The sequence below is a fragment of the Suncus etruscus genome, chromosome 6 (genome assembly GCF_024139225.1).
Source record: "Suncus etruscus isolate mSunEtr1 chromosome 6, mSunEtr1.pri.cur, whole genome shotgun sequence".
Classification (NCBI taxonomy): domain Eukaryota; kingdom Metazoa; phylum Chordata; class Mammalia; order Eulipotyphla; family Soricidae; genus Suncus; species Suncus etruscus.
This window is the reverse complement of record NC_064853.1, coordinates 11,151,714-11,164,765: the sequence shown is the minus strand read 5'-3', so window position 1 is coordinate 11,164,765 and position 13,052 is coordinate 11,151,714. Positions and strand designations below refer to the sequence as shown.

Sequence of the window (13,052 nt, the reverse complement as noted above, 5' to 3'; positions counted from 1 at the left end):
AAGCTAGGAATAGTACCTGGTCATGGTCCTCATTTCCAAAATGACTCATTTTAGAGTTATAAACATGTACAATTCAAGACAGCTGGAGTTCAGAAAGAGATTTAAAACGTTAGTTGAGGTCCCACACAAAAAGTAAAGTTGAGTAATTTCAGAAGACAGTATGTAGTCCAGAAAACCTAAAGTATTTATCATTTGGTTCTATATAGCCATTTTCCAACCTCAGTTATGATTTTTTCCAGACAGAATTCCACTTAAGAAATAAAAGCCTATGTCATGAAATATTATTGCCATACAGAGGACAATGATAGCTCAGTGGTAGGGTGTTCACCTTGCAAAGGGCCCACTCGGGTTAAATCCTTGGCATCCTCTACAGTCCTCCAAGCACTACCAGGAGTAATTCCTAGAGCAGAGCCAGGAGTAACCCCTTAGCATTGCCTGGTATGGCCCAAAACAAAAATTTAATAAGTTAAATTAAAAAAAATGATTGACACGAGAACATCTATGAGAGGCTTCATATAAAATGTCTTATTCTTCATAGAAAAATGTCTTATTTATTTATTTATTTATTTATTTATTTTTTGGCCACACCCGGTGACCCTCAGGGGTTACTCCTGGCTATGTGTTCAGAAATCGCTCCTGGCTTGGGGGACCATATGGGATGCTGGGGGATCAAATCACGGTCAGTCCTAGGCTAGCGTGCACAAGGCAGATGCCTTACCACTTGTGCCACTGCTCTGGCCCCAGAAAAATGTCTTATGATAGTTAAACAATAAAATTTATAAATATCTATATTTAAAAAAATTCTATTTTTCCAAGTTGAAAGACATACACACACATTCCTAAAGGTGAGGTGGTGTGATATGTGTACAGGTTTCTAGAACAGGCTAGAAGCCAATACAGAAAGAAGAATCCAATACAATAGTGTTTTTCAACCTTTTTGTGCAAAGGCACACTTTTTTCATGAAAAAAAAAATCATGAGGCACACCACCAGTAGAAAACATTAAAGAAATTTAACTCTGTGCCAATATTGACTATATATAAAGTAATTCTCTTAATAGGAATCAAATAAACACAAAGAAATTATTTTACAATTACTTTGTTATGAAATAATCTAATTATTGGTCTGTTTGTGAGCTGAAGCTGCATGTTACAGATGAAATTGGAATTTTTCCCATGGCACATCAGACAATATCTCACGTGGCACGGTGGTTGAAAAATACTGTGATACAATATAGAAGAATTCTAGCCAATAAAAGCTAGAAGCCAAAACAGGTTTCCTCAGAGCATGGAGACACCACAGAGAGGGATGACACCCATGTAGCATGATGGTTTTGTTTGCTTTTATTTTGGGTCTACACCCTGCTGTGCTCAGAGCTTACTCCTGGAAGGCTCAGGTAACCATATCTGGCACCAAGGATTGAATCCAGGTCAATCATGTGCAAGACAAGTCATGTACCCGTTATACTATTGCTTTAGCCCTAGCATGAGGATTTTGGTTTTTGTTTTTGGGTCACACCCGGCAGTGCTCAGGGGTTACTCCTGGCTCTACACTCAGAAATCGCTCCTGGCAGGCTTGGGGGACCATATGGGATGCCGGGATTTGAGCCACCGGCCTTCTGCATGCAAAGCAAATACCCTACCTTCACGCTCTCTCTCCTGCCCCTAGCATGAGAATTTTGGAGTGAGATCCAAATAGGCATGACCATTGGAGGGAAAAGCCAAAGGTGGGTCAAGTTTGGAGGCAAGGCAGAGAGAGAGGGAACATGGATGTAATAAAGTCCCTGACAAATTGGAAGACAATGTGATCAATTGAAACCAACAGACAAGCTTCCATCTTCCTGTCCAACAGGAGGGGTGTTACCTAAAAATGGGGCTCCCTAAGGTAGTGCATGTTGAGAAGAAGGAGAGATAGGAAATGTACTATCTTCATCCTGGAAGTTATGAAATCTAGGGAGCTTATGTCTCATGAACCATTCTGACAGGGCTCCAGAGGTCAGACAGTCATGTCATATGGTTCATTCCTTTTTCATACCTACTGGGAATGGCTGGCAAGGACAGCAGATTAGAATTCTGTGCCTCCTTTTTTTTTCCATTGATGTCCACATGACTCACACAGATATTTTCTGAGATGGAAAAAAATAATGCCTCACCTGGAAGAAGAATTATTTTGAGTTTGAGAAAGTAGTAGGAACAGCTTTATCATGAAACGAACATCTCCCAAATTATCTCTCTGGAAGTTCAAGAATGATTCATCAGTTTGAACACTTGATCTCAGCAGGCAATCATTCAAACCTATTTGATACTTGAGACCAGTTGCTTTGGTCAAAAGATTCTTGGCACTGCAGGAGCCGGAGGCTAACACCAGCCTACACAGTGGCCTTCACCAAGGTGAGAGGGAGGCCCCAAAGACTTCAAGGGCCCACCCAGGGACTCCGAATATAATGAACCAAAATGTAATGTAAGCAGTCTGAGAGAGAGGGGGTGGAGAGAGAGACCACATTGCCTTTTATTGTATCACCTGAAGTTTCAGAGAGAGAGAGAGAGAAAGAGAGAGAGAGAGAGAGAGAGAGAGAGAGAGAGAGAGAGAGAGAGAGAGAGAGAGAGAGAACATTGCTTTTAATGCATTGCCTGAAGTTTACCCAGGGGGGGAAGAGTGAGAGAGTGAGACAGACAGAGAGAAAGAAAGAGACAGACAGACAGAGAATGAAGAGAGAGAGAGAGAGAGAGAGAGAGAAGAGGAGAGGAGAGGAGAGGAGAGGAGAGGAGAGGAGAGGAGAGGAGAGGAGAGGAGAGGAGAGGAGAGGAGAGGAGAGGAGAGGAGAGGAGAGGAGAGGAGAGACAACATTGCTTTATAATGCATTGCATGAAATTTACCTGGAAGGAAAGAGTGAGAGAGTGGAGAGAGATAGACAGACAGAGACTGAGAGAGACAGAGACAGACAGACAGATAGGCAGAGATTAATTGTGAGAGCTGGCCAGGAAGGCTCTGTTGCTCCGGGCCAAACTTCTACTTTTCTTGTGGACTGAAAGAGAGAAGAAAGTGAAATCAAAGCAAAGTGTGTCTAGATGCTGCTGCTTATGCTGTTTATTAGATCAGGTCCTGTCAGGGAACCTGGACCCCCAGCCATCCCCCAAACCCTCAGCCTACACACTCTTCTCAAGTATCTTCCTGGGCTCCCTCACCCAACTGCCATGTTTCTCCTTTTATATCTGGTCAGTTGACCATTACAGGGCGGCATCATTACCCATTAAAGATGCATTAACAGGAGATGAAGTGACTTGGCCAGCCTGGAACATTTATATGGTGGCACTGAGAAGATTTATCTGAAAGTGAACACTCTTTCTAGATTCCTCACAAATATTATAGGTGCTTTCAGTTACCTGGGAGGTGGGAAGCTGGAATACGTAAGCAAAATGGAATGATCTGAAGGAGAATATGAACGAGTGTGGAGGAATAAATTTGCTCTGGCAGCCCTCAGCTCAGAGGACAACCAGGCTGGCCATTGTGCTAACTTTGCTGGGGCCGCCATATTGATCTGTGGAGGTAAAGCTAGAGACCATGTCATCTGCAAAGCCCATCATGAGACCAAGAACCTTTGGGTCCAAAGGTGTCCAATCAGCGTCCCCTTGACTAAAAACACTTGAACAATCAGTCCATCCAATGACACCACCAGGATGAGAATTACCAAAGCCAATGAACATAAAGGAGTGACTACTTTGGATGTCAAAGTCTTGGTCAAGAACACCAGGACTCAGGTTCTAGGCTTTGCTCACCATTGAAGATGCAGCATGAAAGAAAGAAATCACCAGCCTCTGGGCAGAGCCTGGGCATGAAACAGAGGCAACACATTCTCATTGCACTCATGCTTCTTGCCCTGAGAAGATGCCCTGGGCATTTCTACTTCAGGCTAGGGAGGAAAGAGAGCAGCAAAGTTGCTTCAAGGAATCCCTGGGGCAACCCATGCTGGTTGGTCTGTGGTATTGCTTCTGCCACCCCCACATCCCCTGGGGCCTGGCAACTGTCCTGCTCTGCCAGGGACAACAGTGCCTGCCACAAGACACAGATAAGTTCTGGAGGGACTAGAATAGCTGAAGGAGAAATCTAGGTAAGTGGAGCTCAGGCTCGATGACCTGGAATGTTCCACCCTAAAGAGTGTCTCCTCTTCACTGAGCTTGGTCAGGAGGAATCTAAGTCACACTGAATCTAAGTCACACTGCTAGCCCCTCCAAGAGAAAAGAAAAATCCAGGCTGATGAGGAGCCAGCATAATCAAAGGAAAAATCTGAGGAGCACAGTTCTGAAAACTAAGAGGCAGCAAGTGGAACTATCTGCTCCAGGGGATATAGTGAATGCAGGAGAATTAAATGGTCATTTTAGAAGAGTTTCCTCAGAAAGAAGAATGGATGCCAGAAACAGGAATGAGAAGGCCTGGTTATAAAAGGAGAGAAAGCAAAGAGATTCTCTGTGGAAAATGCCATGGTGGGGGTGATGAAGCAGGCCATTGGATCTAAAAAAATAGAAATAGCTTGCTGAATTGTTAAGTGAAAGTTTGGATGGAGACTCTTCCAGAAGGTAATGAAAAATATGAAGAAAGAAGCTGAGACATAAGAAGACTAGCTATGCAATGCATCAAAAAGAAATGACCCAGTCCGAGAAAAAAAAGTCAAGTGGGAAAATATTTGAAAATATCATATATTTGACAAAATTAGAAAAAGACATACAGTCACAAAAATGAAAAGTCTCAGAGGGCTCAGATGGACAAAATTGAAGGTGAACGATAAAATGAAATTTTAATAAGGGAAAAATGCAACTTCTTGTATCTTCAAGAAGTATCTTCATGGGCCCGGAGAGATAGCACAGCGGTGTTTACCTTGCAAGCAGCCGATCCAGGACCTAAGGTGGTTGGTTCAAATCCCGGTGTCCCATATGATCTCCTTTGCCTGCCAGGAGCTATTTCTGAGCAGACAGCCAGGAGTAACCCCTGAGCACCGTCGGGTGTGGCCCAAAAACAAAAAACAAAAAAAAGAAGTATCTTCATGAAGCCAGGATAGAAGGATTTGATGGCTGTAGGTTCCAGGCATACAACTTGTGCATACCTTTACCTACTACAATAAATTTATGTATAGCAAAACATTACCAGGTTATTAGAAAGGTCAGAGAAAGGAATAAGCTAAGCTTAGTGTTACAAACTCTGAAGGGATCAGTACAGTATGTAGTGTAGAAGTGTAGTGAGAAGACAATACTGAATGAAATATATGACTATGTCACTCAGAGAGGGAAACCCAAATAATCAGGAATATATCAAATGGAACTCAGCCCTGTCACACATCAGAAAACAAAAATAAAGCCCCATTTAAGGGTCACACTACAGGAATCTGAGCAATAATAATAATACAGCAAGCAGATAGGGTGCTTGCTTTGCAATTGGTTGACCTGAGTTTGATCCCTGGCACAATCTATGGTTCCCCAAGCTCTGCCATGAGTGATCCCTGAGAAACAGAGTCAGGAATAAGCCCTGAGTACCATCAAGTAGGACCCACCAAAACAAAAGCCCCATATTACCATGTACCCTATTGGTCAAAATTAGAGCCAGGAACTCCTGAGTGCTGATGGGAAATGAGCACCTCTGAGCTTTTCCTGCCATTAGCTGTTTCAGAGTTTGACTGGGAAGACATTACTAGTAAAATTACCCCATGCGCTGTATCTCCAACCCCAGGTGAACAAGTCTGAAACAGGGTCATGCATAAAATAATCCAAACCAGGTTGAGGGTAACACTTATATAGTCTGGAAGTCTTCTACCTCTTGTCTCCAACAAGCTGCCTGCCAGAACTGTTTTTATTGAGTGCAGAGACCACCCAAGGTGGGGTAGTAAGGACATAGTAAGGACAGATAGCTCAGGCTATCCTGAGCCTGTCCTGCCCAGGTTTACATATCAGACAATCTTCTTTTTAGGTGAAACCAAGTTGTAAACAAACAGATACAAAGAAACCAGGGATGATCTTTGTTTTGGGTAAAATAACATGTAAACTAACAATTATTGTTTTACTCCAAAGAAGCTCTTCCACGGTTACCCCCCAGATGAGCATGTGGGTGTCCCCCACTTGTGTTAGCAAAGATTGGAAGGTGTTCCCGCTTATCACTTGGAAATGGGACAGAGGATTTGAGGGATATACCTATAGACAGAATAGATAAATTCCAGAAAAAAAAAAGTATAGTGAAAAATAAATAAAAAACTCGAGATTTATCTCTAGTATAGGTCACCAAAAGAAAAGAATACACCGGGCCCGGAGAGATAGTGCAGTGGCGTTTGCCTTGCAAACAGCCGATCCAGGACCAAAGGTGGTTGGTTCGAATTCCGGTGTCCCATATGGTCCCCCGTGCCTGCCAGGAGCTATTTCTGAGCAGACAGTCAGGAGTAACCCCTGAGCACCGCCGGGTGTGGCCCAAAAAACAAAAAAACAAAAAAAAAAAAAAGGAAAAGAAAAGAATACACCAAGCACAGAGCAATGCTAGTTTACAAAGATGCACATCCATCGAAATAAAACTTCTGAAAGTAGAATTAGAAGAATAAATAGGATATTTAGGGAGGTGCCTTCGGGAACACAGAAATGGAAAGGGTAATAGCAGATGAGAAGGGAAATAATTCTAATTATACTACACAGAGTACTTACATGGATGAGACCAGGACAGAGAAATAGGATGGACTAATCTGTGTACTTCAAGTCATTATAAGTCATTCAAGTCATTGGGGTCAGAGTGAAAGTACAAGTTCCACTTGCCATGCATTCAAGCAACATAGGTTTGATTCCTGGTCTCCCATGTGGTTTCCTGAGCACCGCCAGGAGTAATTCCTGAGTACAGAGCCTGAGCATCTTTAGGTATGTCATGCCAAAATAGAACAAAAACAACAAATCAGTCCTTCCTCAAACTTGCTGAATGAGTCACTTTTCTCTATCACTGTCCTCTTTGACTTTGGTGTTTTCCTTCCCCATGTTCCCTCTGCAGAATGGCTGGCCCCTCGTCAGGTCTCTGCCCACTCAGAGGGCACAGACACCATCATGGTGACATGGGAAGCTCCAGATAATGCAACCTCTTCTGTCCAGGAATATGTGGTGGAGTGGCAGGAGCTCTGGCCCAAGGGTGACATCCCCACCCTGGACTGGCTGCGGAGTTCCCCCTACAACAGGTCTGCTGGGATTTCAGGTACTTCAATGAGAACGAGGCTGTCTCAGAAATTCACAGAGGAGGGCCGGAGAGATAGCATAAAAGGTAGGGCATTTGCTTTTTATGCAGAAGGACGGTTGTTTAAATTCAGGCATCCCATAAGGTCCCCTGAGCCTGCCAGGAGCAATTCCTGAGTGTAGAGTCAGGAGTAATCCCTGATTGATGCCAGGCCAGGTGTGACCCAAAAACAAAAACAAACAAACAAACAAAAAAGAAATTCACAGGGGCGGGGCTGGAGCAGTGGCGAAGCGGTAGGGCATTTGCCTTGCATGTGGCTGACCTAGGGTGAACCCTGGTGTCCCATATGGTCTCCCAAGCCAGGAGCAATTCTGAGCACAGAACCAGGAATAATCCCTGAGAGTCGCCGAGTGTGGCCCAAAAACCAAAAAGAAAGAAATAAACAAAAAGAAACTCACTGAGGCGAACACAGAGCCCTGCCTTCATTCCCGGGATTACCTGGCAGAAGAGATGGTAATAGTTTACAGTGCATGAGAGCAGCTCTTGGAAATAGTTCACTGCAGCTGTAGAAGAACAGTCTTTTTTTTTTTGGTTGGGGGGAGGCAAACCTGGTGATCCTCAAAAATTACTCCTAGCTCTGAATTTAGGATTTACCCTTGTCAGGCTCAGAGGACCATATGGGATGCTAAGAATCAAACCCAAGTCAACTGCATATAAAGCAAGTGCTCTACCCACTGGATTATTGCTATGGCCCTCTAACCATTTTTATGTATTATTATTTATTATTAATTAATTTATTATTATTGATTATGATGATGATGATTATCTTACTAGAATCAGTGGTCAACCTAAGAAGTATAACTGAGAGTTAAGTCATAACCAGTGCAGTAGACACATCCTACATGGGGAGTGGTATTTAACTCTCACAACAATCAACTGATACTATGCCCATGTGCCTATGAGAAAACCAAGAGCTTGTTGTCTCTAATACTACTACTTGCTACTTGTGTGGTTCTAAATCCAGATTTAGCTATCCAACTACTCACTAGTCCTTAAATTCCAACTCTTGTCCTTGGTGGTAATCAAAAAGCATTTGAAAGTGATCATATGTTGTACCTGTGCCTCATTTTTTAAATGTACAGTATAAAAGCTAGTTTTGTTCAAATCCAGGCATCCTATATGGTCCCCTGAGCCCACTGGGAGCGATTTCTGAGCATAAAGCCAAGAGTAACCCCCTGAGCACTGCCGGGGTGTGACCCAAAAACAAAACAAAACAAAAAAATCAAAACACTGTCTTTTTAGTTTGTTTGTTTTGGGGAAACACCTGGCAGTGCTCAGGGATTATTCCTGGTAGGCTCACGGACCATGTGGAATGCTAGGGAACAAATCTATATTGGCCACATGCAAGGCAAATCCCCTACCACAGTGCTATTGATCCTGCCCAAATGCTAGTCTTATAGTAAATCTCCATTCTGGATTATTCACTTACCAGGTTGTATAATCTAGGGAAAACTGTAGAACTGTGCCTTGTTTTTCTTTCCTGTAAGATGAGAATAAAAGCATTATCTCATTGGGCTTATTATAAGGAAGAGCTAGAAAGATAACTCAAAGAGAGGGCAGAGAACATGTTATGCATGTAGGAGGTCCAGGTTTGATGCCCAGCACCTCATGGTCCCCTGAATACCTCTGAAACCCAACCCCCAGCCCTGAATGAGGAGTAGCTCCCAAACACCGCTGAAAGGGATTTTAACTCTCCTCAGCAATTTTCATAGAAACTGTTTTAAAGAAAGCCTGGCATGTTGAGTGATTGATAATTTAGTAATTGTCATGCCTAGATACTCAAGCTCTACACACATTACTATTTCCATGACACCATAAGAGCTATCACATCTGTCCAGGAGGGTGCCCAGTTATGCTTAAAGACAGGAGACTCAAGTGTGAAATAGAGATGCCTTAGTGTCTCATTTCCGGTAAACCAAAGGCGGCCATGTCTAGTCTTTGTACATCCAGAGCACAGTGTCCCCAGTAACCCATAGCATGGTGGCACTGTTAAATCAGAAACCATCTGATGTGTAGGAGAGAGCTAGGATGTGTGGGCCATTTGGTGGCTGTGACTAACTTTGACGTATGAAGCATAAAGCCTCTGTCCTTTCTTATTTTGGGGAGCACAGCTATAATAACACAGCCAATATCTGTTCAATTGGAGAAAGAACTTTCCTTCCACGTAATGGTCTTTAATAGGACAACTGATTGCCTTTCAGGTCACTGTGTCCTTATACCTTTGTGGTAAGACTGAATCAATTTCCCTCTAGCGCCACTAAGCCCATCAGAAGGGAAAACCTGACTTGGAAAGGCATTTACTGAACTGTAAATTGCCTCAAAATTGTCAATGCTTATTATAAACTGTATTAGGAACTAGCCTTATGGCATAATTTGAACCTCAGAATCCCTGCAGTTTCTTCCTTTCAAAACTATACTGTATTTCTACAGAAAACTGTAGGTGGCTAGAAAGAATGTTTTGCATTCTCAGCCAACTAAAAGGGTTTCAAACACTTTAGAGCTATTCATTGGAATATAACCAAGGCAATATTGGGGTAAAATAATTTGATTAATGATAGTGATTTTTCTGCATGAAAAATGCTCAGGTAACTATTAGTTTGTTTTGATGCTAAAGTCTTTTGGAAATAGACTTAAAAAAAAAAAAAACTCAGAAGCTGGAGAGATAATATAGCAAGTAGGACACCTGCCTTGCATGCCACTGACCTGAGTTCAATCCCCGGCACCCCAGAGGTCACCTGAGATCCACCAGGTGTGATTCCTGAGTGTAGAGCCAGGAGTAAACCCTGAGCATCACCAAGTGTGACCCAAAAGACAAAAATATCATGCACTCAGGCGACCCTCTCCATGCATTAAGAGGACCTACTGTCAAGTCCTCAGCAGTTGATCCAGCTGGAGATGGATTTATTTGCAGTGGGTGTGAGGAGGGATTATGGACCACACCTATAGTGCTCAGGGCTATATCCCTGGCTCTGTTCTCAGGAGTGACCCATTCAGTGCTCAGTGACCAAATGCTATGGCAGGGATTAAACTGGGGTGTCAGACAAGTACTTCACCCCTATATGGTCTGAATTTAGGGTTGTGGATGGGGACTTGAGCATAATTCACTTCCTAAGGTATAGGTCATGGGGAGAGGGGCTCACCTCTAAACCCTCAGCACTTAACCTGCCTGAGCTAAGGTGAGTTCTAACTCTTGAGACTGGAGTAATAGTACAGTGGGTAAGGCAATTGCCTGGCATGTGGCTAACCATGTGGTTCAATCCCTGGCACTCCATATGGTCCCCTGAGTTTACCAGGAGTAATTTCTGAATGTAGAGCCGGGAGTAACACCTGAGCATCACTCAGTGTGGATCTCTCCCCAATAAAAAATTTTTTTTTAGTTTCCAAGCCCAGAACCACTCCTTTCTCAACATCCTCTGGATGAATGCATCAGTATGAAGGCATCAGAAATGCCTTCCTGTGGCCCCTTTCTGCCCTTCCCGAGATGACTCCTTATGACTGGCATTTGAGGTTTGCTTTTTCCCATACTGAGCAAGGGCAATGAAAATTCTGCCAAAACCATACATCCATCCTGTCCCCCCTACCCCAGTAAGAAGGTGGTTTATGTACCTGGAAGAGACAGGGCCTCTGCCCAAGACTGCATGGCTCTACCTTTGCTCCAGTGTAGGAAGAAGAGAGGCTGGGTCTAGGGTCCAGGTGTGTAGACAGGAAATGAAAAGACAAATAAACTTTACACGTGACCCAAAAATTACAAAGTGGGAGGACTTTATTTTATTTTATTTTATTTTTGGACCATACCCGGTGATGCTCAGGGTTTACCCCTGGCTTTGCACTTAGAAATCACTCCTGGCTTGAAGAACCATATGGGATGCAGGGGGATTGAACCGAAGATCATCCTGGTCCATCCAACTGCACATGCAAGGCAAACTCCGCTGTGCTATTGTTCCAGCCCCCCCCCCCCACACACACACCTTTGTTTTTTTTTGGAGGTTTTAGAGCACATTTGGTGATAATCAGAAGCTATTCCTGGTTCTGTGTTCTGGAGTGACACCTGGCAGAGCTCAAAAAATCATAGACATTTCCAGGGATTTGAACTGGGTCGGGTGGGTTGCAAGGCAAGTGCATAACCCCTGTCCCATCATCTCTCTGACATCTCAAAGTCCCTTTAAAAAGAATCAGGTTCACTCATCTTTTGCCTTACAGCTTGGGAGTGGAAGCAAAGTCTTCCAGAAGCCAGTGCCACAACCGAGAAAGTGATGAGATTTTTTTAGTTTTGGTTCTGTGTTTTTTTTTTTTTTTTTTTTTTTTTGGCGGGGGGGGGGGGGGGGGAGAACGGGGGGATCGAACAGCGGTCCGTTCTAGGCTAGCGTGGACAAGGCAGATGCCTTACCACTTGTGCCATCGCTCCAGCCTCAGTGCTGAGATTTTTATGACTTTCTTCAACTCTTCGCAACCCTGAAATCAGAGTTGACTGGAGCCATGCCCACAGTTTAAAGAAAGCTACAGAGGGGCAGGATTGATAGTCGAGTGGGTAGGACACAGTTCAATCCTGGACACCAAATAAGGTCTCCAAACACTACCAAGAATAATCCCTAGGGGCCGGGCGGTGGCGCTGGAGGTAAGGTGCCTGCCTTGCCTGCGCTAGCCTAGGATGGACCGCGGTTCGATCCCCCGGCATCCCATATGGTCCCCCAAGAAGCCAGGAGCAACTTCTGAGCGCATAGCCAGGAGTAACCCCTGAGCGTCACAGGGTGTGGCCCAAAAACCAAAAAAAAAAAAAAAAAAAAAGAATAATCCCTGAGCACAGAACCAGGAGTAAGGCCCGAATACTACTGGGTGTGCCCCAACGACCTAAATAAATAACTAAAAATAAAAAGAGGCCAGAGACAGGCCTTTTATGCATCTTTAGGGGACATCAAGTACCTCTCTGAACCACATCCGCAGGATGCTGATTGGAGGAATTTTCCTTTTCCTTCCAGAGAGCCTAAAGCCCTTTGTCTGTTATAAATTCCGGGTGCATGCGCAGGCTGGGTACCAGAGAGGATGTGGCTCCAGCCGGGCTGACATCCAGAGTAAAGGTGAGTCTCAGAGGCCTTTTACCAAGTCGTGCATTAGCTCAGCGGTTTGGATTGGGCTTTGACTGTCTCCTCCCATGTTCTTTAGCACCTCGGAGGGGGCCCCACATTCATTCCATCGCAGAGGAAAAGGGCCACGTTTTTATTTCGTGGGATGGAATTCCAGCTGAAGATCAGATGGGTTGCATCCTTCACTACCGGATATACTGGCAGGAGCAGGATTCCAGGTCCCAGCCACACCTCCAAGGTAGGTGTGAGAAACTTAGGCCGTGGGGCCTTTGTTGTTTATATGAGGGGGGCAGATGGGGCCAGAGCAGTAGAGCATTTACTTTACATGCACTAACCTGGGACGAACCTTGGTTGGATCCCCCAGCGTCCCATATGGTCCCCCAAGCCAGGAGCGATTTCTGAGCACAAAGCCAGGAGTAACCACTGAGTATGGCATCACTGGGTGTGGCCCAAAAACCAAAAAAAATAAAAGTGGGGGGGCAGAGAAGAGACAGCCAAGGTGTGTGTGCGCATGCAAACACATGCATAGAGTGCTAGCACCTTGCCTGGCACGTAGTAGGTGCTCATCAAATATTTGGAAAATTAATGGAAAATTTAAAACCATCGAAATATTGAAAATTTACTTATATCCAATAAATACAAATTAATGGATATCTGCTACACTGACTAAATGAAGCCTAGGTTAGAAGAGGCTCTCCAGGAGCTTACTCAGATGGAGAAAGCACAT

The 13,052-nt window shown here is 44.1% G+C and overlaps 1 protein-coding gene across 2 annotated transcripts in view; it reads left to right on the top strand.

The window, feature by feature from the left end:
* Positions 1–13,052, top strand: part of IL12RB2 (interleukin 12 receptor subunit beta 2) — an 83,290-nt gene that overhangs the window by 48,060 nt on the left and 22,178 nt on the right. The window contains exons 9-11 of one of the 2 annotated variants that reach the window (XM_049774392.1): positions 7,008–7,205; positions 12,221–12,319; positions 12,405–12,563. In XM_049774392.1, the coding sequence (XP_049630349.1) occupies positions 7,008–7,205; positions 12,221–12,319; positions 12,405–12,563 (456 nt within the window). The remainder of the gene's footprint in view (positions 1–7,007; positions 7,206–12,220; positions 12,320–12,404; positions 12,564–13,052) is intronic. The other variant, XM_049774393.1, reaches the window with a different exon arrangement.